The sequence below is a fragment of the Macaca thibetana genome, chromosome 1, assembly GCF_024542745.1.
Source record: "Macaca thibetana thibetana isolate TM-01 chromosome 1, ASM2454274v1, whole genome shotgun sequence".
NCBI classification, from domain to species: Eukaryota; Metazoa; Chordata; class Mammalia; order Primates; family Cercopithecidae; genus Macaca; species Macaca thibetana.
This window is the reverse complement of record NC_065578.1, coordinates 11,938,145-11,965,414: the sequence shown is the minus strand read 5'-3', so window position 1 is coordinate 11,965,414 and position 27,270 is coordinate 11,938,145. Positions and strand designations below refer to the sequence as shown.

At 42.3% G+C, this 27,270-nt stretch overlaps 2 protein-coding genes and 1 non-coding gene across 4 annotated transcripts in view; 1 reads left to right on the top strand and 2 right to left on the bottom strand.

Annotated features, from left to right (window-relative positions):
- The window catches only part of DHRS3 (dehydrogenase/reductase 3), a 1,035,619-nt gene that overhangs the window by 837,011 nt on the left and 171,338 nt on the right, over window positions 1-27,270 (top strand). The gene's annotated exons all lie outside the window — the stretch shown is intronic.
- CFAP107 (cilia and flagella associated protein 107) lies at window positions 866-16,336 on the bottom strand. 2 transcript variants are annotated; one of them, XM_050788942.1, is made up of 5 exons: window positions 16,038-16,336; window positions 6,560-6,673; window positions 5,544-5,684; window positions 2,544-2,721; window positions 866-1,267 (listed from the first exon to the last, which is right to left on the bottom strand). In XM_050788942.1, exons 1-5 carry the CDS (start codon window positions 16,146-16,148, stop codon window positions 1,086-1,088), a joined length of 726 nt encoding a protein of 241 aa, XP_050644899.1. In that variant the 5' UTR covers window positions 16,149-16,336; the 3' UTR covers window positions 866-1,085. The 2 variants fall into 2 exon arrangements, with proteins under 2 accessions (XP_050644899.1, XP_050644904.1); XM_050788947.1 differs by lacking the exon at window positions 5,544-5,684 and having other exon boundaries at window positions 16,038-16,324.
- LOC126945540 (small nucleolar RNA U13) lies at window positions 21,763-21,866 on the bottom strand. Its single transcript, XR_007722476.1, has one exon. It is a non-coding gene; the product is annotated as a small nucleolar RNA U13 (small nucleolar RNA).

The following is a 27,270-nucleotide window of genomic DNA, read 5'->3' as shown; positions in this document are numbered from 1 at the left end:
CATGCAGAGGGCCCAAGGTGTCTGCTGGCATTTCTTCAAAGAGGAAGTTTTGTGTGAGCACTGAGCATGCGCACTTGTGGACCCCTGTCCTAGGCGAGGACCATGCCTGAGTTCTTCTGCTAGGAGATCTACTCTCTCTCCCAAATCACTCACCAGAGGCTCTGCCCTCTGTCCAGGCTCATAAAGATTTGAGAGCTCAGCCAGGTACAGTGGCTCAGGCCTGTAATCCCAGAACTTTGGGAGGCTGAGGCAGGGGGATCACGAGGTCAGGAGTTCGAGACAAGCATGACCAATATGGTGAAACCTCGTCTCTACTAAAAATACAAAAATTAGCCGGGCACAGTAGTGCGCACCTGTAGTCCCAGCTACTCAGGAGGCTGAGGCAGAAGAATCACTTGAACCCGGGAGGTGAAGGTTGCAGTGAGCCGAGATCATGCCACAGCACTCCAGCCTGGGAAACAGAGCAAGACTCCATCTCAAAAAAAAGCAAACAAACAAACAAACAAAAAAAAGATTTGCGAGCTCAGAGACAGAGGAAATGCCATGTGTCTTCCCCTTCTGAGTCCCATGGGGCCAGAGCACGCCTTCCTCTGCCTTGGCAATGACAGACAAGCTGGGGTCCTTCCCCATCGCCAGCTCTGCAGCACTGCCCTCCTGGGAACCACATTCGGTCATTCTGTGGAGTTTTCACGATGGGTTTCATCATCAGATTCGTTTCCTCCATGGGACCAGACTCTTCAGCAAGTCTCATTACCTCTCCGGACCTCAGCTTCCCCTCCTGTGAAACAATAGGGTGGAACTTAAGGGCCCTTCCTGTTTTCTCTGACAGTCTGAGTCTGTCTTGTGCACGTACATAGCCCAGCAATAGTGTCAAAGAGCTTTAATTGTGGGATGGAAAGAAAGGAACCTGTGGGATTTGAGGAGGGGACAGGTACCGCCAAATGCAGATGGTTATTCTGAGGGCATCCTTGACAGGCCGGATATTGTACTCTGAGTTTATCTGCAGCCGCTTGTTGTCTGGCAAGTCCAGGGATGCTGTGGGTCTCCAGTTGGTTCTATCTGAGCTGCTACTGGGGTGGCAGCTCTCAGAAGTGTGGGACAGGATGCAGGCGATGGGGAGGGACCGGAATCGCATATTCCCTGCAGGACAGAGCACACGATGGTGGTCTGGGGTAGGATGAAGTGTACGTGCTCTGCTTCAGGCCAGCCTTGGGTGCGAGCCATCTCTGCTTAAGTTGTTCATAGAGTCCATAGTTTGTAGGGGGAGCTGCAAGAGAAACCAGGGTCCTGTTGAATGGGGCTTAGAGAAGGAGTCTTGCTCTAAATGGCCACGAGACTGGGCAGCAGGGGCGCTGGAGATTTTCCCAGGCTGCTCTGTCAGGCACCAAGGCCAGCAGAGCCCCAGAGGGAAGAAGCCTTGCAGAGAGCATTGGTTCAGTCAGCCCCTGGCGGTCTCAAGGTGCACCTGCATCCCAAGTGCTCAGGGGAGACCAGTCTCTGCCACGGGGGCCTTGGAGAAGTCAGCCCCCATGGTGAGGTTGTGCATGGCCTCGCTAGTCCTGAGTAATTGTCCCACCCCTGTCGGGAAGGAAGCTGTGTGCATGGAGAATGATGTTGAGAAGAATTCCATGCAAAAGTAATGCAGAGTGACCAGCAGCTCATCCTCTGACCTATGTCCCTTTGCATCAAAAGGTAGGACCACAAAGAGATGGCACTGCTCTGTGTCCTCATTAGGGTGGACGTGGCTTGAAATGTAAATCAGATCAAGGCACTCTCCTACAAAAATGCATTCCAGGTCTTGGGATTGTGGGTAGGACAAATTTCATTCCCTTCACTGTGCCCTGTGAGCCCCTACATGGCCCTCCTCCATTCCTGCCGTAGACCTTTTTCACTTTCTGTTCCTTCCTCTGGAAAGCCCTCCCCATCGATCCCTGTATGGTTCCCTTCTTCCCAACTCAACTATCTCCTCAACAAAGACCATCCCTCACTTTTCCAAGGAGGAACGTGTGAACCAAAGGAGGCTCACAAATTCACCACCTCACTTTCTATCCATTACCTGTTTTCTCTCCATAGCACACATTCCGGTCTAAAATTATCTATGTGATCTTAAGTGTTCTTACTTTTTAGTGGTGTCTTACCTGTTTCCCCACTGGAATGTCAACTCCCCGAGGCCAGAAATTCCTCAGTGTTTGTTACCATTGCAGCAAGGAGCACTACCTGGGAAATATTGTCACTATTCATGTAGTAAATACGACTGGGAGGAAGGATGCGTGGATGCGCTCCCTGCCACCTGTGCTCTAAGCATGCCATCATGGGGCACAGGTGATGGCTTCATTACACAGCCAAGATTATCCCGTATCAAGGGGAGAGCACAGGAGGCAGCCCTGAGGGGACAATAGGACTCAGCCCCGACTGTGTCATCCACTGCTCTCCTGGAGCCAGGGCCACCTGTGTGGCTCCTTCTGCATAAGGCAGGTATAGCTGCATTGGTCTGTGCACCTTTACAGACCAATTCAGAGGAAAACCCTGAATTATAAAAATACCAAGAAGGGGGAAGTCAGACTTCTCTGGCAGCCACAGCAACTTCTGTCCATTCCAGGTGCGGAGCGGAGGCAGCCCCGGGTTGTAACCATGCCGGTTGTAATGGTCGTCATAGGTGCTGATCAGGTAGCGATGTGGGGGTTCCTGGTGGTGGGTGATCAGGTGTTTGTAGGTGAGCCCCTGGAAGGACAGACACAGTGGGCTCATTACTGATAGGAGCAAGGCATCCGCCTGGCCATGGTGGAGACAGGAGCTGCCACATGTAGGGGTCTTTGGCGCTAATGGAGAGAGTGGGCATCCATGGGCTGGCAAAAGGTCTTCAGAAACACACTTGTTTATCCCACTCTGAGGCATCCCACTTTCAAACACATCCCAGCTAGCTGCAGTCAGTTCTCTGTATGGCCGGTCCCATGCCAAGTCAATTCATTCCTAGAATGAGCTACGTTGGCACATTAAAATTAAAGCCAGGACATCCTGCTGAATGGGAAGAGTCAGTACCACCTCACTTGTGATCTGAAATTGCAGCCTATTTGTCTCAAGTCTCATGCATCCAAGCCTGTTCCTAAGGGCAAGGAAAAGATGGTGAAAGCCAGCCTGACGTGTGTGCCTTATATTTCAGTCTGTTACTGTGGGAAGAATCAGACAACACCCTATAAATTATCTTCTCCTGCACACGATTTACTGCTCGCTCAGTTGGAAACTAGGGGAGTGATTTCTTTGGTGAGGAGTAATTTACAGGGAGAAGAAAGCCATGTTCTCCTTTCTCTGGGATGTCTGCCTGATTCAGTGCTTTTCCTAAGAAAATCCTCTTGGGCCCAGAAGGGAATCCTGGGGAACTGCACTGATTTACAAGGGGGGATAATGTTGATTTCCATGCTTGTCCTCTTGTCTGGAGCAGACAGGGAGGCCTGTGTCTGCTATGGTCTGGAAATGCCAGCTGCACCCAATATTTCAAGTGGTGGTCCCATAAATAAGTCAGATCACAATGCCAGAGGAAGACAAGGGGGGTGGGCACAGACATTAAGCAGGATTCCCAAGATCCACATCGCCAGGTACCCCGTAGTGTATTTCCAGTGCCGAAGTGACTTGGAGGGTTTCCCATCAACAGAGGGAAGTGCAGAAGCAGCCTCGTGGCTTGGGAGGGAGAGACGCCAGGAGGAATTTTCTCGCAGTTTCTCTTGATTTGGGGTGTGGTCCTGCTGTCTTTATTGGGTGCCTGGGATTTTTCCTTATTTGGGAAAGTGACAGACACAGAGACAACTACCTTTGAAAGAAGAGCTTGTTACTTACAGTTCTCAAGAGGAAGAGTACGCCATGCCCTGCAGGGCCACATAAGGAAGCACCAGTGTTGGTCATTGGTCGGGAGGCGGAAGGAACGAGCGGGGAGCAGGGCCCAGAGCCTTTACTGTGGTTTCCATGGGAACCATTGGGTGAGGCAAGTTTAGGGTGGACAAGTTTAGGACTGGATGTGTGAATAGTTTGTGGGCTCTGGGCCCTAGAAGTGCTCTCTACTGTCCACTACTTAGCCCTGGGGTGATTTAAGGCAGAGGAAACATTGGCTTGGTGTGTGAGAATCAGATAAAGGAGGCAGTTGGGGATATGAACTTTGGAATCGTTTTCGCCTAAGAAGGAAGAGCAAGTGGGAGTGGAGAGTGGGAGATGGAGAAGGAAGCTGTCCTAGGAGAAGAAGGGCATCATGAAGGAAACAGAAGAGCTGACAGAGTTGAAGCAGCCGTGTGGTAGCAGGGTTATGTTCAGAGCCCCATCCCACAAGCAGGCAATTCGAACAGAAACATTAGACATAAATATTCAGGACTGGGCACAGTGGCTCACGCCTGTAATCCCAGCACTTTGGGAGGCCAAAGTGGGCGGATCACTTGAGACCAGGAGTTCAGGACCAGCCTGACCAACATAGCAAAACCCTGTCTCTACTAAAAATACAAAAAAAAAATTAGCTGGGTGTGATGGCACACACCTGTAATCCCAGCTACTCGGGAGGCTGAGGCAGGAGAATTGTTCCAACCCAGGAGGCCGAGGTTGCAGTGAGCCAAGATCGCACCACTGCACTCTAGCCTGGGTGACAGAGCGAGACTCTGTCTCAAAATAAAGAAAAGAAAGGAAGAGGAGAGGAGAGGAGAAGAGAGAAGAGAAGAGAAGAAAGGAAAAGAAAAGAAGAAATGAATATTCAATTGTCTGTTCTTTTGGAGAGGACAGTGCGGGGTGTGGGTGGGGTGGGGGCGGGGGTTCTTAATTTTAACTAGATTGTATGTTAAACTCTTGGTCAGAGCTTGTAATGGGTCCAAAGGTCTTTCAGAAAAGCTCTCTAAATGCTCTACAATGTACTGAGAACTAGGGTCAATACCTCACACACATGGATGGTTGGAGACCGAGAGCCCCCGATCCTGGCTTCTTTTTTTTTTTTTTTGAGACGGAGTCTCGCTCTGCCGCCCAGGCTGGAGTACAGTGGCTGGATCTCAGCTCACTGCAAGCTCCGCCTCCGGGGTTCACGCCATTCTCCTGCCTCAGCCTCCCCAGTAGCTGGGACTACAGGCGCCCGCCACCTCGCCCGGCTAGTTTTTTGTATTTTTTAGTAGAGACGGGGTTTCACCGGGTTAGGCAGGATGGTCTCTATCTCCTGACCTCGTGATCCACCCGTCTCGGCCTCCCAAAGTGCTGGGATTACAGGCTTGAGCCACCGCGCCCGGCCCGATCCTGGCTTCTAACTTTGACTTGTTTATGTTAAAATTCACTTGTGTCTTTGGTGCCCACTACCGGTGAAGCTCAGCAGCCCCAGAGCATCAGCTTGCTTGGGGATGTCAGCGTGGTCTGAGGATGAGGGAGTGGTCTGGGGTTGCCAGCACAGAGCTGAAAATCTGTTGCTGCTTATCCTAACGTGGATCCCTAAATGCAGTATGCAAATAAGCGACTCTGGCAGATGACGAATGGAATCTGAGGACATTCTTTGCCTGAGTTGCAGAGCAGCAATTTGCTTCATCCCTTACCAATAAGCCACACAGCTTTGAAAAAGACACCTGACACCTCCGGCCGCTGAGCTGAATGATCTCTTGGGTCCCTCCAATCACTAAAATGCCCCAATTCCAAAAGATGTCCACGACCTTATTCCGTGCCTCTCTGCTGCCACCCTGAGTTGAAGCAGGCGTAGTAGGGTCAGGTGCGGTGGGAGCGGGGAGACAGAAATCACTTATGAGAACAGCAGGCTGGCAAAAGAAACAAGTCAAGGGAACTCCCAGAGTGTGGTGGGGACAGAGCACAGCTGCGCACCCAGTGGGTGAGCACCTACAAGCTCGTTCTCCCCAGGCTGTGCCGGCTGGGAGCTGCCCACAGGGGTTACTGTAGGAGACCGCTTTCCCTGCTGTTCCTGGAAGCGCCAGGATCTCTGAGCCTCTGGCACACCAAGTTAATAATTGTCTCCTAGATACTCACCAGGGGGATTGCTAAAGGTAATAATAGTCTCAAATGCCCCTCCTTGGGTGTGGGGGGCATGTTCTGAGGTTGCAATGCCCTGCTTTCTGCTTCCAACCCCTGGAACACCATGATTCCCACAGACAAGTGCCCAGTCAATACAACGTGTGAATGGTGCTTGACTTTTCATACAAAAGAACAGGAAGCTGCAGCACGGATAATACACAACACTGTTTGTCCAAATACATCACTGCTAGCTGCTTTTGCAGTGCCTTATGTGATTCCCGACTATATGCATCATTTACCTTTTTGTTGCTGTTTCTCACATTCTTTGCCCATATTCTGTTGGAAGAGTGTGATCCAGGTGCTGGGATATAGGTTGGAGGGAATGCTGCCAGTTTGAGATTAAACAGATCATCAGCCCACACAGGTAATTATGGGTTAGTGCTATCTGCAGCCCCTGGGCTGGGAGGGTATTAATGAGACTACTCCTGTTTTCCCCAAGAGGATAATACACCTATAAGAACCTGGCTGGTGTCCCCTGAGCTGTGGGTGGGGTCCAGGCCTGAGTGTCCCAGCCACCACTCCCTCTTACCTCAACTTTCCTTTTCCCGTACCACCTGGAGATCTGGTCCGGTCTGTGGTCTGGAAAAGGGATGCATTCTTTTCCGTAAATGGATTGGGGTGTCTTGTCAGTGTCTCTGGTGAACTGAAAAAGACCAAATATTCAGGAAAGCCTCTGAGATGCCACTTCTCAAACTTCTGCTGGGTCCCCTTACCTCCTGGGCCATCAGAAGATGGGTCGGGAAAAGGTAAATACAAACCCCAGGACATCCTGCCCAACACAGGAAAAGAGCTTGCTTGGGGACAGGGAGCCTGCCATGCGTCACCCCTGGGAAGAGCTGTCATTGTCTCCCCTGGCCACCTTCTCATCATCCGCACCTGTGTCCTTTCTCATCTTCTCTCTCCCTGCTCTTGTCTCCTTTTTGCCTCCTCCTTTTTTTTTTTTTCTTTTTGGACACGGAGTCTCGCTCTGTCACCAGGCTGGAGTGCACTGGAGCGATCTCGGCTCACTGCAACCTCCGCCTCCCGGGTTCAAGCGATTCTCCTCTCTCAGCCTTGGAGTAGCTGGGATTACAGGCACGCGCCGCTGTGTCCAGCTAATTTTTGTATTTTCAGCAGAGACAGGGTTTTGCCATGTTGGCCAGGACGGTCTTGATCTCTCAACCTTGTGATCCACCCGCCTCGGCCTCCCAAAGTGCTGGGATTACAGGTATGAGCCACTGTGCCCAGTCCTCCCTTTCTTTCTCTTCTTCGTTCCTCATTCTTTCCAACTCTCTCACTTTTTAAATTACATTTTGTTCTCTAATTAGTTTTCTTAACGTTTAATATGGTAAAATATATTCAACATAAAATTCATTTACCATTTTAGCCATTTTCAACTCTACAGTTCAGTGACATTCACACTGTTGTGCAATCATCACCACCATCCATCTCTAGAACTCTACTTACCTTGCAAAACTGAAACTCTGTGACCATTAAGCACCAACTCTCCATTCTCCTCTCCCTGCAGCCCTTGGCAACCATCATTCTACTTTCTCTGCATGACCTTGCCTGTTACAGGCACCCTACGTAAGTAGAATTATACAATATTTGTCCTTTTGTGTCTTAGCTCACTTAGTATAATGTCTTCAAAATTCATCCATTTGATAGCATGTGTCAGAATCTTCTTCCTTTTTAAGGTTTGATTATATTCCATAGTATACTTACACATTTTGTTTATCCTTTCATCCATCAATGGGCACTTGGGTTGCATCCACCTTTTGACTACTGTGAATAGTTACTATTATTGTGAATGTACAATATCTTGTTGAGTCCCTGCGTTTGATTCTTTTGGGCATACAACCAAAAGCATAATTGCTGGATCATATGGTAATTCTATGTCTAATTTTTTTGGGGAACTGCCATATTGTTTTCCACAGTGGCAGTATCATTTAGGGTCCAAGGGTTCCCATTTCTTCATATCCTCACTAACACTTGTTATTTTCTGTTTTTTGATACTAGCCGTACTAAAGGGTGAAGTGGTATCTCATTGTAGTTTTGATTTGGACTTCCCTAATAATCAGTGAGGCTGACTATGTTTATGTGTTTATTGGCCATTTGTACATCTTCTTTGGAGAAATATCTATTCAGCTCCTTTGTCATTTTTTAATCAGGTTGCTTGTCTTTGGTTATTGTTGAGTTATAGAAGTCCTTTACATATTCCGGATATTAGCCCCTTATCAGATTTGTGATTTGCAAATATTCTCTCCCACTCCACTGGTTATCATTTACTCTGTTGATAGTGTCCTTTGAGGCACAAAGTCTTTTGTTTTGATGACGTCCAATTTATTATTTTTTTCTTGTGTTGCTTGTGCTTTTGGTGTCATATCAAGAAATTCTTGCTAAAGCCAATGTCATGAGACTTTTCCCCTGTGTTTTCTTCTTTTTTATTTAATTTCAAAAAGAGAGAGATGGGCTCTTGCTACGTTGCCCAGGCTGGTCTTGAACTCCTTGCCTCAAGTAGTCCTCCCACCTCAGCCTCTCAAAGTGCTGGGATTACAGGCATGAGTCATCACACCCAACCCCCTGTGTTTTCTTCTAAGAGTTTTGTAGTTTTAGGTCTTATCCAGGTCTTTGATCCACTTCGAGTTCAGTTTTGTATATGGAATGAGGGAAGGACCTAACTTTATATTTTTACACACAGATATCCACTTTACCGAACACCATTTGTTGAAGAAATTGTCCTTTCCCCCACTGAACAGTTTTAGCATCCTCGTCAAGAGTCGTTTGATCGTATATACAAATGTTTGTTTGTAGGCTCTTTTGTTCTATAGGTCTATGTATCTGTCTGTATGCCGGTATCACACTGTCTTCATTACTGTGGCTTTTAGTAAGTTTTGAAACCAAGAAATGTGAGTCTTCCAATTTTGTTCTTTTTTTCAAGACCGTTTTGGCTATTTGGAGTCTCTTGAGATTTTATATGAATTTTAGGATGGATTTTATGTCTGCAGAAACTTTACTGAGGTTTCGATAGCGATTGCATTGAATCTGTAGATAGCTTTGTGTAGTATTGGTATCTTAACAATATGAAGTCTTCCATCCATGAACACAGGGTGTCATTCCATTAATTTATGTCCTCTATTTTTTTCAGCAGTGTTTTGTAGTGTTCAATGTATATAAGCCTTTCATCTCCTTGGTTAAGCCTACTCTTAAGTATTGTATTTTTTGATGTTACTGTAAATAGAATTGTTTTCTTAATTTCCTTTTCAGAGTTCACTGTTAGTGTTTACAAACACAATCAACTTTTGCATACTTTGCTTAACTCGTTTATTAGTTCTAACAGTTTGTGTGTGGGTGCATGTGTGTTTCCGACATATAAAATCATTAGGGGTTTCCTATATATAAAATCACGCCATCTGCAAAAAGAGAGATAATTTTACTTTTTCCTTTCCAATTTGGAAGCTGTTCTTTTACTTTCCTAATTTTTCTGGCTAGAACTTCCAGTACGATGTTGAATAAAAGTGGCAAAAGCTGGCATCTTTGTCTTATTCCTAATCTTAAAGGAAAAGCTTTCAATCTTTCACCATCGAGTATTATGTTAGCTGTGGGTTTTTGTTATTATGCTGAGGCAGTTTCCTTCTATGTGTAGTTTGTAGAATGCTTTTTTTTTTTTTTAATAAAAAGAAGTTTAATTTTGCCCAATGCTTTTTCTACATTGTGATGATCAGGTAGTTTTTTTTCCTTCGTTCTAGTATACTGATTAATTTTTATATATTAAACCTTTTTTTTTTTTTTTTTTTTTTTTTAAGACAGAATTGGCCAGGCTGAAGTGCAGTGGTGAGATCTTGGCTCACTGAGACCTCCACCTCCCAGGTCCAAGCCATTTTCAAGCTGGGACTACAGGCATGTGCCACCATACCCACATAATTTTTGTATTTTTTGTAGAGATGAGGTTTCATCATGTTGGCCTGGCTGGTCTCGAACTCATGACCTCAACTGATGTGCCTGCCTCGGCTTCCCAAAGTGCTGGGACTATAGGCATGAGCCACTATGCCCAGCCCTGAACCATTCTTGCATTCCAGGAATGAATCTCACTTGATCATGTTGTATATAACCCTTTTAATATAATATTGAATTGGGGTTTCTACTATTTACTTGAGGATTTTTGCATCAATATTCATAAAGAATACTGGTTTGTAGTTTTCTTTTCTTGTGATGTCTTCGTCTTTAGTATCAGGGTCATGCTGGCCTCTTAAAGTTAGTTAGAATTTATTTCCTCCTCTTCAATATTTTGGAAGCATTTGAGAAGGACTGATGTTAATTCTTTTTAAAATATTTGTTATAATTCACCACTGAAGTCATTTGGTCTTAGGCTTTCCTTTGTTGGGAGATTTTTGATTACTAATTCAATCTCTTCACTAGTTATAGATCTATTCAGATTTTCTATTTCTTTATAATTCAGTCTTGATAGATTGTGTATTTCTTGGAATTTCTCCATTTCATGGAGAACTATGTAAGTTATCCAATTGTTAGCATAAATTGTTCACAGTACTCTCTTATTATCTTTTTATGTCAGAAAAAAGTTGGTAATTATTTCACACTTTCATTTCTAATTTTAGTTACTTGCATCTCCTCTTTTCTTCCCTTAGTCAATATAGATAAACATTTGTAAATTTTATTGAGCTTTTCAAAAAACCAAGTTGGTTTTCTGTTTGTTTGCTTGCTTGTTTGTTTAGAGATGGAGTCTCGGTCTATCACCCAGGCTGGAGTGCAGTGGTACAATCTCAGCTCACTGAAACCTCTGCCTCCCAGGTTCAAGCAATTCTCCTGCCTCAGCCTCCCTAGTAGCTGGAATTACAGGCATGAACCACAGCACCCAGCTAATTTCTGTATTTTTGGTAGAGATGGGGTTTCACCATGTTGGCCAGGCTGGTCTCGAACTCCTGACCTCAGATGATCCACCCATCTCGGCCTCCCAAATTGCTGGGATTACAGGCATGAGCCACTGCACCCGGTCCCAGCTTGGTTTTATTGATTTTTTTCTGTTGTTTTTCTATTTTCTATTTTACTTACCTCTTCTCTAAATCTTTAATTTCCTTCCTTCTGCTAGCTTTGCATTTAGTTTGTTCTTTGTTTTTCTGTTTTCTTAAAGTGTAAAGTTAGGTTAATTTGAGATATTTATTCTTTTTTAATGTGTTTACAGCTGTTAATTTCCCTCTTAACAGTACTTTCACTGAATCCCATAAGTTTTGGTATGTTGTATTTTCATTATTATTTTCTAATTTTTCTGTGATTTTTTTCTTTACTGATTTTTTTTAAAACAGTGTGTTGTTTAATTTCCACATATTTGTGGATTTTTCTGTATTTCTTCTGCTACTGATCTTTAAGTTCATTTCATTTGTGATCAGAAAAGGTACTTTTTATGATTTTAATCTTTATAATTTATTAAAACTTGTTTTGTAGTCTAACATATGGCCCATCCTGGAGAATATTCCATATGTACTTGAGAAAAAAAAAAAAAAAAACACCTATTCTGCCTTTGTTGGGTGGAGTGTCTGTCAAGTCCAATTGGTCTATAGGGTTGTTCAAGTCCTCAGTTTCCTTACTGATCTTCTGGGGTTTTTTTATCCAGTATTAAAAGTGGGATATTGAAGTACCTTTCTATTAGTGTGGAGCCATCTATTTCTCCCTTCAATTCTGTCCATTTTGCTTCATATATTTCAGAGCTCTAATATTTGGTGTATACATGTGTGTATTGTACCTTCTTCTTGGTGAATTGGCCCTTTCATCAATATATAATGTCCCTCTTTGTCTCATAATAGTTTTTAACCTAAAGCCTACTTTGCCTGATACTAGCCATACCTGCTCCCTTCTGGCAAAAAAAAATATCTTTTTGCTTCATTTCACTTTCAACTTACATGTGTGCTTCAATCTATAGTCAGTCTCTTGTAGGCAGCATATAGTTGGATCCTGTTTTATAAATCTCTCTGCTAATGTATGCCTTTTATTTGGAAGTTTAATTCATTTACATTTAAAAGTGATTATTGATAGGGAAGGACTTACTTTTGCCACTTGAGTATTTGTTTTCTGTATGTCTTGTAGATTTTTGTCCCTTATTTGCTCTCTTACTGTCTTCTTTTGTGTTTAATTTTTGAGGGCCACATTTTGATTCCCTTATTATTTTCTTTTGTGAATACTCTATAGGCATCTTCTCTGTGGGTACCGTGGGGATTATACACAATATCCTACAGCTATAACAACATATTATAAATTGTGACCAACTGAAATTGCATACCAAAACTCTACTCTTTTATAGCTTTGCCTCTCTCTGCTTTATGTTATTAAAGTCACAAATTACATCTTTATATAATGCATACTCATTTACATAGATTTATAATTTTATGCCTTTGTCTTCTAAATTCTGTCAAAAATAAAGACTGGAATTACACCCCAAAATTATAATAACCCTAGCTTTTATGCTTTTCTACATATTTACCTTTACTGGACAACTTTATATTTTTGTATGGCTTCAAGTTACTGTCTAATGTCCTTTTGTTTCAACTTGAAGGATTCTCTTTAGCTTTCCTGGCAAGGTAGGTCTACTGTCAATAAACACCCTCAGTTTTTGTTTATCTGGGAATGTTTTAACTTCTCCCTCATTTTTAAAAGACAGTTTTGTGGGATACAAAATTATCAGATAACAGTATTTTTTTATCAGCACTTTAAATATATTATCCCACTGCCTTCCAGGCTCCAAGGGTTCTGCTGAGAAAATTCCCTAATAATCTGTTTTTTTGTTTGTTTGTTTGTTTGTTTGTTTTTTGAGACAGGGCCTCACTCTCACTCTGTCACCCAGGCTAGAGTGCAGTGGCATGATTTTGGCTCACTGCAACCTCCACCTCCCAGGCTCAAGTGATCCTCCCACCTCAGTCTCCTGAGTAGCTGGGACTACAGGCATATACCACCGTGCCCAACTAATTTGTATATATTTTGTAGAGATAGGGTTTTACCACGTTGCCCAGCTGGTCTTGAACTCCTGGGCTCAAGCAGTCTACCTGCCTTATCCTCCCAAAGTGCTGAGATTCAGACGTGAGCCACCTCATCTGGTCAATCCCCTAATAATCTCACTGAGGAGCCATTGTTCTTGATGAGTTACTTTTCTCCTGGTGCTCTCAAGATTCTGTCTTTGTTTTGGGTTTCAATATTTTAATTATAAAGTGTTTCAATGAGGGACTCTTTAGATTTTTCCTACTTGGAGTTCATTGAACTTCTTGGATTTGTAGATCTATGTATTTACTCAAATTTGGGAAGATTTTAGTCATTATTTTTTCAAATGCTCTCTTGGCCCCTTTCTCTCTCTCTTCTCCTTATGCAATTCTCTTAATGCATATATTAATCTGCTTGATAATGTCCCATAAGTCCCTTAGGCTCTGTTCACTGCCTTTAACTTTGCTGATTCTTTCTCCTGCCTATTCAAATCTGCCGTTGAATTCCTCCATTGAATTTTTCAATTCAGTTATTGCATTTTTCAGCTCTAAAACTGGTTTGACTCCTTTTTATAATTTCAATCTCCTTTTTGATGTTCTCATTTTGTTCATGTATTGTTTTCCTGATTTACTTTAGTTCTTTGTGTCCTTTACCTATTTGTCCATATTTAAGACGGTTGTTTTAAAGTATTTGACTAGTACCTTGATGCTTGTGTTTATTCAGGGAGAGTTTCTCTCACTTTATTTTCTTCCTTTGGATGGGCCTTTTCTTTTTTTCCTGTATCTTTGTATGTCTGGTGATTTTTCATTGAAAATTGGGCATTTGAAAAGCAGCCAACTCTTCCAGTCTTTGTAGACTGGCTCTGTGCAGGGAAGACCTTTTCTAACTAGCAAGCAATGTTCTGAGTCTTGGGGTCAGCCCAACATGAAGGCTTAAAATATTCTCAAGTCTTTTCTGGTGTACATCTTGCCTGGACCTGTGTGTGTGTGTGTGTATGTGCGCGTGTGTGTGTGTGTGTTTTCTTAATTCCCCTACATACACAGCTGCTTTTAAATGTTTTAATTTCCAAAAAAAAGTCTCACCCCTGCTTCTTCTTCGACTTCAGATGTTCTATCGTATTCCTCTATCCACAATCTCTTGCCCTAGATATTTATAGATCTGTAATCCCCTGGCAGCTTTCACTAGCTGTGCCTGTCATTGCTTTCCATGGCTTTTCCCAGCCTGAGATCTGAACTATGCCACCTTTTCCCGTCTGAGCTCCAAGTTAGAAGAAATAGAGAGCAATCCCTCAGGCAGCCCCAGACAGGTTCAAATGTTGCTCCACTCACTCTGGATTTGAAGAAGGGAACTTGGAGCCAAGCTGCCACTTACCCTAAAATGCAGACTATGCTGTGCTGTGCTGGGGAGGTAGTGGGAAAGGACAAGTAAAAACATCATGAAATTTCCTATTCATTTTGAATGTGTCTTTTTCTTGATTGGCCATTTGACTGGGCTATATATCTTTGACTGTTTTCCAGAGCTCCTATAGTGTTTTTATGTTTTTTTCTTTAATGTTTCTATAGGGAATGAGAACCTGGAGCTTCTTAGTCCACTACTTTGTTGACGTCACTCCAACTCCACTACTTTTATGCAATCTTCTCTAGGTGTGAGACCAGGCCATAATATCCCTGAGTACTGCATCACTCATGGGCACCTGAAGGTATTCAACCAGTCCTTCCTGCTTTTGGAACTTCTCTTGCACGCACCTGCTCACCAAACAAGGTCAAGTACATTTGTAGCTGATGGTGACTGAAGGTTGTATCTGGCCAGAGAGGTGGTAATTACTAACGTTCTCCATGAAAACAGCCTTTAACCTTCCCTTCTTTTCCCCATACCAAAGCTGACATTTCTATTTCACTTTCTTTCCCTTGCCCACTTCCCAAGAAGACATGGGGAAGTCTAGATGTCTCTGAAAAACTTTAAGTGGCTCAGTCTTGCCAAACACAAATGAAGATATTCTATTTCAAGTATGCCAACTTGAAACTTTGCCAACTCAGGCAAAGTATTTTCCAAAGACCTTTAAAACACAAAGGAAAACCAAGAGCCAAATTGTTCTATTTGAAAGTAAAACTTGAAGCTGGGTGCGGTGGCTCATGCCTATAATCCCAGCACTTTGGGAGGCCAAAGTGGGCAGATCACTTGAGGTCAGGAGTTCAAGACCAGCTTGGCCAACATGGTGAAACCCCATCTCTACTAAAAATAACAAAAATTAGCTGGGCATGGTGGCATGCACTTGTAGTACCAGTTACTTGGGAGGCTGAGGCAGGAGAATCGCTTGAGCCTGGGAGGCGGAGGTTGCAGTGAACCGAGATCATGCCACTGCACTCTAGCCTGGGCAACAGAGCAAGACTGTGTCTCAAAAAAAAAGAAAAAAAGTAAAAATTGAAATGCATTAGTAGGGCAGGATTGTGGAAAGGTGCCAGAGAGCAGCAGCAAATCCCCAGACATCAATGCAGAGAGTGGCAAGCTGGCCTCAGGAGGTACCATATTCTGGGAAGGGCCAGAATAAGGAGAGCAAGTGTTCTTCAAATCAAGTATAAAGGAATTAATGACAGAAAATATCCATACGCCTAGAAACACTTCATTGAGAAGAGTGCTGAGAGGCACTACATTGACACCCTGTTACCGTATTTTCAATGTCCCTATTATATCTGTAACAGAGTGTCGATGGTCTTTTCGCTGACCGTCATGTATAAACCAGTCATAGAAACCATGCAAAATGCATGAATATTGATGATTGCTTGAATGTAACTATCCTTTGTAGAGCACAGAGAGAACAAAGATGTATGTTACATACATGTTTTTCCATTGTGTATGTACTCAGTTCCACTCATAAGTATAAATAGCTTCCCCCCAAACCTGCTGAATATTTAAGATGCAATCTTAATATTTTCAAGATGCAATCATCTGCTGCCCTCTATTTGAAAACAGAGATGAAATTCACTCCTGCCTCTCCCCATCGGTCCTCCTCTGAGCCCTCTGTCCAGCCTCTCTCGTTTCCTTACCTTTCTCCTCTCTTCCACCCAATTTCCAGTGAGCACTTTCGTTGAGTACTTGGTCTCAATCTGCCAGCCTGGAGTAGAGAGTGGCTGTGGATTTACTGCAGTCAAAAACATGATAAGGATTTGCCCCAGGTTTCTTTGACTTGACACAGTTTAAGGCTTCAGGGGGAGAGGAAGGTGCTATGAAGTTGCTGAGTTTGGGGTGCCTATTTTGTCTTCCCAACTGGCCTCCTGACTGAGTAGTAGACTACTCCCTGCTAATCTCAGAGAATAAAATGGCCCCTCTACTGTTGACTGTCTCCATGGTGACAGACTCTGGGTATAAATACTCTCTGTAAGAGAACAGCTGATTCTGCAGAAGCAGAATTGACCTCACAGATACAAATCAAACCAACCACCCCCACAAAAGCACTGGCCAGAAGAACCTGGTTTCTGTGTTGTCACCACAATACTAGTATCATCCTTGCTACACTTTTACAATTGGGGTGAGTTAAAGTCTGCAACTATTTAATGAATGTTGATGTGCTCGCTCCAAGCAAAGACATTTATATACATTTATTCACCTGCTTAATCCTCACAGCCGCCCTCTGAGGCAGATGCCATTATTATACCCATTTTACAGATGAGGACACTGAAGCAAAGAGATTAAGTAGCTGCCTAACGTCATGCAGTTGTGATTAGATTTAAATCCCATGAAGAGATTTAAATCCCCTCTGGTTCAGACCTAAACCACTGGGCTCCATTTCCTGTCTGCTACTCTGCAGGGGCTTGCACAAAAGAATTCTGTCTTTGTACTGGCACTGGTATAATATGGTTCATTCACTCAGTCTTCATTCATTCGTTCCACAATCATTTCACATTCTATGGCAGGTGCTTAGCTACAGCTGCAATGCATTAGCAATTAGACCTGGGCACCATCCCCACAGAGCTCAGTCCAATGAGATAAGGGCCTTTGTCTTGCTCATTCATTAGGCAAAAAAAAAATTAAAAAGCACCAAGATATCCATCAACAGAGGGCTGGTTCAATAAATTGTAGTTCATCCGTATGATGAAATCCTCTGCAAGGGTTTTAATGGTTGACTTAGGAAGATGGTCTATAACACGTGGTTAAGTTAACTAAACAAAACTCTGTGCTACAGTATCGCTTGCTAAAAATGAAGAGGCTGGATTTCAGTAGGCAATTCAGAGAAAGTTTCCAACAGCCTTTAAACAAAAATAGAGGAAGTCCAGGAAACTACGTGTTCCATCCTGAAACTAAGCCTGTGGCAGGAAAAGACCATGAAAGATGTTCTGCAGATTAGAATAAACCTTTATTTAGCAGAGACCACAGTTGGGACAGGGCTGGCACGATCTCAGCTTACTGCAAGCTCCACCTCCCAGGTTCACTGGACAGAGGACTGGCCTTACAAACATTCTTTTCTCATAAGTTATTGCAGACCTAAAGCCAGTTTCAGCCAGCTTATAGAGGCTGTGCACAAACTCTCTTTGTGTCCTACATTCACCTTTTGACATAAAGAGCCAAATTCCACCTCATTTAATATTAAAACGCTGCCCGCAGTTTGCAAACTGGTATCACCAATAAAGCTGTCGTGCTATTCAGCCATCCTGGTGGTCTTTTGGATGACAATCATGTACAAAACAGTCATAGCAGCCATGGCTACATGCAACATGGGTGAATCTTAAAAACATTAACAATATTGGGGAAAAGAAACCAGACTTGAGTAAATACATACGGTAGGATTCCATTTATATGTAGTCCACAAACACACAAAGCTAAATATTATTGTTTAGGAAAGATGTATGTTACATACATGTTCTTCCATTGTGTATGTGCTCAGTTCCACTCATAAGTGTAAATAGCTTCCCCCAAACCTGCTGAATATGTATAAATACAGGCCTTGTGAAGCATGAAACCCAACCTGTCCTTCCTCTCTTGGAAGAGACAGTACTTCTGACCCATGCTGGAGACTATCTCCCTGTGCAGTCCACAAATAGGCAAAACTGAACATTATTGTTTAGGAGCATACTTTGGCATTAAGCATATAAAGAAAAGCAAGGGAGTGATGGCTATAAAAGTCAAGAGAGTGGTTTCCTTTAGAGGAGGAATGGGTTGTGAGTGGGAGGGGCATGTGGAGTACTTTGGGCGTGCTGGCAATATTTTATTTCCTGATCAACTCAGTGTTTTTTGTGGGGTTTGCTATTCCATAATTCATTTATCTGTGTACATTTATTTTTAATGTACTTTTGGATATTTGTGTTTTATGTGACAATAAAAGGTTTTAAAAACTGAATTATACCGGGCCAGGCGCGGTGGCTTATGTCTGTAATCCCAGCACTTTGGGAGGCCAAGGCGTGTGGATCATGAGATCAGGAGATCGAGACCATCCTGGCTAACACAGTGAAAGCCCGTCTCTACTAAAAATACAAAAAATTAGCCGGGTGTGGTGGCGGGCGCCTGTAGTGGACTGTGTTAGTGGTGCTGGAGCCAGGTTGTACCTGCTCATGAGAGCCAGTTGTGGTCTCGTCCCAATAACATGCTCTATGAAGTCACATTGGTAGCTTGATGTCAGTCACAGTGGGAATATTTCCACCACAGAACTGGCAAAGGCTACATATCAGGCTGTTTGGTTTTTTTCTCCCAGAAAGCGAGTTTATCAACATGTTATTGGTTATATTCATCAATATTTACCATATTAGAAATTAAAACAGTCTGGGCACAGTGGCTTATGTGTACAATCCCCGTATTTCGGGAGGCCAAGGCAGGAGAATTACTTGAGCCCCAGGAGCTCAAGACCAGCCTGGGCAACATGGAGAAAGTAATTTCTTAAAAATATATATACATGAAAAATAGCCAGGCATGGTGATGCACACCTATAGGCCCAGCTACTAGGGAGGCTGAGATGGCAGGATCCGTTGAGCCCAGGAGTTTGAGGCTACAGGGAGCTGTGATCGTGCCACTGCACTCCAGCCTGGGTGACAGAGAAAGACCCTGTCTCAAAAAAAGAAAGAAAGGAATTAAAACAGAAATTTGAAATATATTTATTAATTTCAAAATAGCAAAAAAACTTATTTCATGTTAACATAATTAATTTTTTAATAAAGATTAACTCCATTTTCCAAAACAAAAAAATTTGAATAAATTTTTTGCCCATTGGTGATTTTGGTGGTCATCTGGAAAATATTGCTTTACTAAGCTGTGTAGATCTTCTTCCAAACTGTACAACATTTTTAAAAATCACACTTGCTGCTGGATACAGTGGCTCACACCTTGTAATATCAGCACTTTGGGACGCTGAGGCGAGCAGATCACTTGAGCCCAGGAGTTCAAGATCCACCTGGGCAACATGATGAAACCCCATCTCTACAAACAAATACAAAAATTAGCCAGGTGTGGTGATCCACAGCTGTAGTCCCAGCTATTTGGGAGAGTGAGGTAGGAGGATAGCCTGAGCCCAGGTGGTCGAGGCTACAGTAAGCAGCGATTGCACCACTACACTCTAGCCTGGGCAACAAAGTGAGACCCTGTCTCAAAAAAAAAAAAAAAAAAAATCGCATTTGCTAACATCATTACTGTTATCATCAGAAAAGCATTGAACTGTTAGAAAGTTGTCAAGTTCACAGTGGTGGACATAAGTTTTCCAAAATTCCAGTTCTAGTTTGAAAGCTCAAAATTTTGTTATTGGCAACAATTAATCTCAGTCGTTTTCCTTGAAGTGACAGGCTTACCTCATTCATTTTCAAGGAAACATCAAGAAAACATTTCATCAGGAGGCTGAGACAGGAGAATCGCTTGAACCTGGCAGGCAAAGTTTGCAGTGAGCCAAGATTGCACCACAGCACTCCAGCCTGGGCGACAGAGCGAGACTCCATCTCAAAACAAACAAACAAACAAAAACAACAACAACAAAAAGAAAACATTTCAAACTTAAGTAATCATGGTTTGTCTGCAAGTAATCATGGTCTGTCAAGTAAAAACGGTGTTTCATTGAAAAAAAAAAAAAAGCCCAGCTAATTAATTCAGTTCACAACTCAGTCACCCACACAAATGCTCTTTCTCAAGACAGTGCTCACCCTTGGATGTGCAACATCAGTGCCTTATTTGTATCTCCTTCCCATTTCATCACACACAGCACTAAAAAGGCATTTGCTCAGGGTCGAGGTTTGATCAAAGTAATAACTGATACTTCTTCATCAAAGAACATTCTTAAGTGAACTTAATTTTTTTGTTTAAACTGTAAGTGTGTGGCAGTGAAGAATAAAGGATACTGATATAATTAATGGCACTGCCTTGATCCATGCACAGGTGCCAGCAATTTTACCCACAAATGCTTTTGCACCATCAAAGTCAGCACTGTGGGCCAGGCGCGGTGGCTCACACCTGTAATTCTAGCACTTTGGGAGGCCGAGGTAGGTGGATCACCTGAGGTCAGGAGTTCGAGAACAGCCTGGCCAACATGGTGAAACCCCATCTCTAGTCATAATACAAAAATTAGCCAGGGGGTGGTGGTGCACACCTCCTCAGCTACTCAGGAGGCTGAGGCAGGAGAATTGCTGGAACCGGGAGGTAGAGGTTGCAGTGAGCCAAGATCGTGCCATTGCACTCCAGCCTGGGTGACAAGAGCAAAATTCTATCTCAAAAAAAAAAAAAGTCAGCACTTTAGTGGAAAAGGGCAAATAACATCTTAGTAGCATTATGAAAATTGTCAGCTGGGCACAGTGGCTCACACCTGTAATCCCAACACTTTGGGAGGCCAAGGTGAGCGGATCACGAGGTCAGGAGATAGAGACCATCCTGGCCAACATAGTGAAACCCCATCTCTACTAAAAATACAAAATATTAGCCGGGCATTGTGGCGGGTGCCTGTAATCCCAGCTACTCGGGAGGCTGAGGCAGGAGAATTGCTTGAACCCGGGAGGCAGAGGTTGCAGTGAGCCGAGATCGCGCCATTGCACTCCAGCCTGGGCAACAAGAGTGAGACACCATCTCAAAAAAAAAAAAAAAAAAAAAAAAGAAAAAAAAATTGTTTTCACCCTCCAGGCCCCTTGAAAGGGGCTTGGGACCTCCAAGCATCTGTGGATCTCACTTTGAAACCCACTGCTCTAGGATAAATACTTAAAAGTGGAATTGCTACATCAGAGAGTGCATATGTGCCTCCAGCTGTACTAGATAATGCCAATTATTTTCCAGAGGGTTGTATCAGTTTACATTCCCACCATGAGTGTATGGGCGTTTCCATTGCTCCACACCTTCCGGAACTTTTTCAGCATCCCAAACAGAAACTTTGTACCCTTCAAGCTGTAACTCCCCATTCTCTCTTTCTCCTCAACCCCTGGTATTCTCTCTTCTCCTTTGTCTCTGTGAACTTGCCTAGTCTAGGTATCTCATATAAGTGGAATCATATAATACTTGTCCTCCTGTGTCAGTTTTCTTGCCCTGAGATAATGTTGTCAAGGTTCGTCCATGTTGTAGCACATATCAGAACTGCATTCCTCTTTATGGCTGAACGGTATTTCCGTTGTATGTATTTAACACATTGTTTATCCATTCATCTGGTGATGGACATTTGCTGTGTTTTCACATTTTGGCTTTTGTAAATAATGCTGGTATGAACACTGGTGTACAAGTAGCTGTTTGAATCCCTGCTTTCAGTTCTTTGGGTTCATACCTAGAAGTGATATTGGCACCACAAAACTGTTTTCTTCTCTCTTTTCTTTTTCTTTTTTTCCAGGTCAGATGGGTGACGTGCTGACGTCATAACAAGTTTCAAGGGTGGCACATCTCACACACGTACATGAACACCCAATCATCAGGCTCACGAACCACAAAAAGATCTGTTTTCCACAGCATCTGCATCATTTCTCATTCCTGCCAGCAGAGCACGAGGGTTCCCATTTCACTACCTCCTCACCAACCCTTGTTATTTTCCAGTTTTTAAATAACAACCAGCCTCGTGGGTGTGAAGTGGCATCTCATTGTGATTTAATTTCCCCTAATGACTAACAGTATCGAGCATCTTGTCACATGCTCATTGGCCATTTATATACCCACTTTAGAGAAATGTCTATTCAAGTCCTTTGCCCATATTTTTGTTTTTCATTTTTTATTTTAGGTTCAAGGGGTGTATGTGCAGGTTTTTACATGCATATATTGCAAGATCCTAGAACTTGGGCTTCTAATGATCCTGCCACCCAAGTAGTGAACATAGTACCCAATAGGGAGTTTTCAACACCTGCCCTCCTTCCCCCTCCCCACTTTTGGAATCCCTGGTGTCCACTGTTCTCATGTTTGTGCCCATGTGTCCCCAGTGTTGAGCTCTCACTTATAAGTGAGAACATGTGATTTTTGGTTTTCTGTTTCTGCATTAATTCACTTAGGATAATGGCCCCAGGTGCATCTATGTTGCCACACAGAACATGATTTCATTCCTCTTTATGGCTATGTAGTATTCCATGATGTATATGTACCACATTTTCTTTTCTTGTCTTTTCTTTTCAGAGACAGTGTCTTACTCTGTCACTTAGGCTGAAGTGCATTGACATGATCACAGCTCATTGCAGCCTCAACCTCCCAGGCTGAAGCAATCCTCCTGTTTCAGTCTCCTGAGTAGCTGGTTCTGCAGGTGCGTACCACCACATCTGGCTAATTTTTATCTTTTTGGTAGAGACGAGGTTTCACCACGTTGCCCAGGTTGGTCTCAAACTCGTAAGCTCAAGTGATCCACCAGCCTCAGTCTCCCAAAGTGCTGGGATTACAGGCGTGTGCCCCTGCACCCAGCCTGTACCACATTTTCTTTATCCAATCCACACCATTGAGGGGCACCCGGGTTAATTCCATGTCTTTACTGTTGTAAATAGTGCTGCAATAAATATACAAATATAGGTATCTTTTTGGTAGAAGGGTTTATTTTCCTTTGGGTAAATACTTAGTAATGGGATTGTTGGGTCTAACTGTAATTCTCTTTTTAGGTCTTTGCCTTTGCTCCTTTTTAAATCAGGTTTTGTGTGTGTGTATGGCTGTTACTTCTTCCTTGAATATTATGTAAATCAATCCATCTGGGCCAGGAGGTTTCTGTTTGGTTTTGTTTTTGTTGGAAGGCTTTTCTATTTTAGATTCGCTATCTTTATTAGGTACAAAACTACATAGGTTTTCTGTTGCCTTTTCCAGTTTTGGTAAGTTGTATTTTTCTAGGAATTTTCACATTGCATCTAAATTTTCAAAAGTTTTGACATACATTGCTCATAATATCTTCTTCTTATCTTTTTGTATCTCTAGGGCTTCTATTAAAGTTCCCTTTATGCCTAGTATTTATTATTTATGCCTTTTCTCTTTTACCTTTAATGTTCTCACCAGATAGTACCACTTTTATCAGTTTTTGCCAAGAGCCAAAACGTGATATGGTTGATCATCTCTATTGTGTTATTGTTTTATTTCAGAAATATTCCTTTAAAGATATAAAAAAATAATTTTTTTAAAAAAGGGTAAGTATAAAAATACTTTTAAAAACTTAATTTTTTTCATTATGTTCCTTGTATTTTCTTTGGATTTGTTTTGTTATCAGTTTTTTGGTTTTTTGAGATGGATGTTTAGTTCATTAATTTTCAGCCTTTATTCCTTTCTTCTATATGCTTTTAAGGCTATAAATTCCCTTAATTGTTGTTTTGAGAATATAAATTCCCTTAACTATTATTTTTCTACTTCCCATAATAGACTAAACTATTTTCTATTACTTTAGTGTTTACCAAATAAATTACCCTGCACTCATGACTTAGCAAAGTCTAATGTTGGTTGATATTTTTACCCTCCTCCCAGAAAACTCAAGGACCTTAGAACAATTTAACTCTATTTGGTCCCTTCCAGACCTATATGTTATTGTGTACTTTAATTCTCTTTCCTATATATTTTACATTACATGTGTTATTATTATTATTATCATTTTATAGTTAGCATTTATTTAGATTTGCCCACATAATTTTCATTTGCATTATTTTTTATTCCATTCTTCATCTCTGACCTCCCATCTGTGATCATTTTCCTTTTTCCTGAAGAACCCTTTAGAATATTCTTTAAAGGAGTTCTGCTGGTGGCAAACTTCCTCAGTTTCTATTTATCTGAAAACATCTTTATTTTACTTTGATTCTGAAGGATATTTTCAGTGAGGGTAGAATTCCAGTTTGGCAGTTACTTTTCTTCACACATAGAATATATTTTTCCACTGTTTCCTGACTGTCATTGTTGCTTCTGAGAAAACAGGTGTCAGTCTACTAATTCTTTTAAGGTATTTGGGCAATTGTTTTGTTTTTAAAATTTTCTCTTTGTCCTTGGTTTCCTGCAGCATTATTCTGATGTATCTAGGAGTGGATTGCTTTATGCTGCTTGCAATATGCTTCTTGGATTTATGGATAAATGTCTTTCAATCATTTTAGGAAATTCTCAGCTATTTTCTGTTCAGATATGGCTCCTGCCTCCTTTCTTTCTACTCTCCTTCTAGGACACCAATTATATATTTGTTCTTTCTTATCACTGAATCCTCAATGCCTCTGGCCCCCTCTTCTGTATTTTCTATGCTTTTGTCTCTTCATGCTTGATTTCTTACAGTTTCTTCTGACCTAGATTCCAGTTTACATAACTTTTCTTCCGGTGTGTCTAAGGTGAAATCAAACCTGTTAAAGCAAACTAAATATGGCCTGAGGAGGACTCTGCACTTCTCTATTTGAGTCCTTGTGGACAAATCGTAACCTAGCTTAATAGGCAGACAAGATTGAACACCTAACTTAGAAGTATGCACCTGTAACAACAGCTGAGTCTTAGCCAATCCCAGAAGTCATACTTCAGCCATGCACAGGCTGCTGAGTGTTCAAATTATGTTCAAATAAGGCAAACGCCAACCTGTAACCAATCCAGCTGTTTCTGTACCTCACCTCCAATTTCTGTATGTAACTTCCCCCTTTTTTGGTCTATAAATTTGTTCTCACCACAAGGCACCTCTGGAGTCTCTCTGAATCTGCTATGATTCTGGGGGCTGCCCAATTTGTGAATCATTCATTGCTCAATTAAACTCTTTTAAATTTAACTTGGCTGAAGTTTTTCTTTTGACAGGTCTATCCATTGAATTTTTCTTTTGATTACTGCATTCTTCAGTTCTAGAATTTCTATTTGTTTCCTATATATATGTGTGTGTGTGCGTGTGCATTAACGCTATGTTACTTTTACCATTTTAATTTTTTAAATTTTGTTTTGCCTCCTGAACTTTTAATTACCACTTTCAACCTCCTCAAATTTCAGATTTATATTTTATCCCCTTGAGCATAGTTAGCAGACCTCTTTTACAGAATGTGGATTTTTTACTGTTGTTTCATTGGGTTCTTATTTCTAGCTCTTTTCTTCTCATGTAGCTGGTATTTTAAAAACTCTTTGCAAAAATAATGTAAAGCATAGAATATTTCCTTCATCCAGAGATGATTGTCATTTGCTTTTCCAAGCACCTGTGAACATTAGAAATTGGGCACCACTTTAATCCAGTGTATGGATTGGATTACGGAACACTTTAGTCCAATCCGATTCACATTTTCAGTCACTGTATAATCACAATGCAATGTGCTCAGAACTATGATTGAGGAACTACTGTCTGCTATGCAAGCCTGAAGGAGAAGAATCTAACCCTGACTGGAGTAGGAAGGCTTACTGGGAAGGCAAAGTCTAAGACAGGACCCAAGGAGTGAATAATGAATTGACTTCTTCACTCCTGATCCACTATGACCTAGAAATATTTCTTTTTTTTTTTTTTTTTTTTTTTTTTTTTTTTTTTTTTTTGAGACGGAGTCTCGCTTTGCCGCCCAGGCTGGAGTGCAGTGGCCGGATCTCAGCTCACTGCAAGCTCCGCCTCCCGGGTTCATGCCATTCTCCTGCTTCAGCCTCCCGAGTAGCTGCGACTACCGGCGCCGCCACCTCGCCTGGCTAGTTTTTTGTATTTTTTAAAGTAGAGACGGGGTTTCACCGTGTCAGCCAGGATGGTCTCGATCTCCTGACCTCGTGATCCGCCCGTCTCGGCCTCCCAAAGTGCTGGGATTACAGGCTTGAGCCACCGCGCCCGGCCGAAAATATTACTGCTTATTTACAAGACACCTGATAACCCAAGAACTCTGATGGAGATGTACAAGGTTAATATTGTGTTCATGCCTGCTGACACAATATCCATTTTGCAGCCTATGGATCAAGGAGTATTCTGACTTACAAGTCTAATTATTTAAGAAATACAATTTGTAAGGCTATAGTTATCGTAGGCAGTGAGTCCTCTTATGGACCTCAGCAAAGTAAATTGGAAACCTTCTGAAAAGAATTCGCGATTCCAGAAGCCATGAGGAACATTCACGATTTATGGGAGGTGGTCAAAATATCATCATTAACAGTTTGGAATAAGTTGATTCCAACCCTCATGGATGACTCTGAGGGGTTCGTGACTTCAGTGGGAGACATTAACTGCAGATGTGGTGGAAACAGCAAGAGAACTAGAATTAGGAGTGGAGCCTGAAAATATGACTGAATTGCTGCCATCTCAGGAACAGACTTGGGCAGATGAGGAGTTGCTTCCTACGGATAAGTAAAAATCGTGATTTCTTGAGATGGAATCTACTCTCGGTGAAAATGCTATAATGACAACAAAAGATTTAGAATATTACATAAACTTAGTTGATAAAGTAGCATAGGGGTTTGAGAGGACCGACTCCAGTTTTGAAAGAAATTTTACTGTGGGTAAAACTGCTATAGAACAGCATCACCTGCTACAGAGAAATCTTTCATGAAAGGAAGAGTCCACTGATGTGGCAAATCCACTGTTGTCTTATTTTAAGAAATTGCTGTTAGACCTAATACCATAAAAATCCTAGAGGAAAACCTAGGTAGTACCATTCAGGACATAGGCATGGGCAAAGACTTCACGTCTAAAACACCAAAAGCAACGGCAGCAAAAGCCAAAATTGACAAATGGGATCTCATTAAACTAAAGAGCTTCTGCACAGCAAAAGAAACTACCATCAGAGTGAACAGGCAACCTACAGAATGGGAGAAAATTTTTGCAATCTACTCGTCTGACAAAGGGCTAATATCCAGAACCTACAAAGAACTCAAACAAATTTACAAGAAAAAAACAAACAACCCCATCAAAAAGTGGGCAAAGGATATGAACAGACATTTCTCAAAAGAAGACATTCATACAGCCAACAGACACATGAAAAAATG

Excerpts from the sequence above, each read along its gene's own strand:
- CFAP107 (XM_050788942.1), bottom strand. The coding sequence starts at position 16,148 with ATGTTTTTGACTGCAGTAAATCCACAGCCACTCTCTACTCCAGGCTGG. Across the intron at positions 6,674-16,037 it reads GGGTGGAAGAGAGGAGAAAG|TTCACCAGAGACACTGACAA; the intron begins GTAAGGAAACGA and ends GGTCTTTTTCAG. Across the intron at positions 2,722-5,543 it reads CAAAGCTGTGTGGCTTATTG|GGGCTCACCTACAAACACCT; the intron begins GTAAGGGATGAA and ends CTGTCCTTCCAG.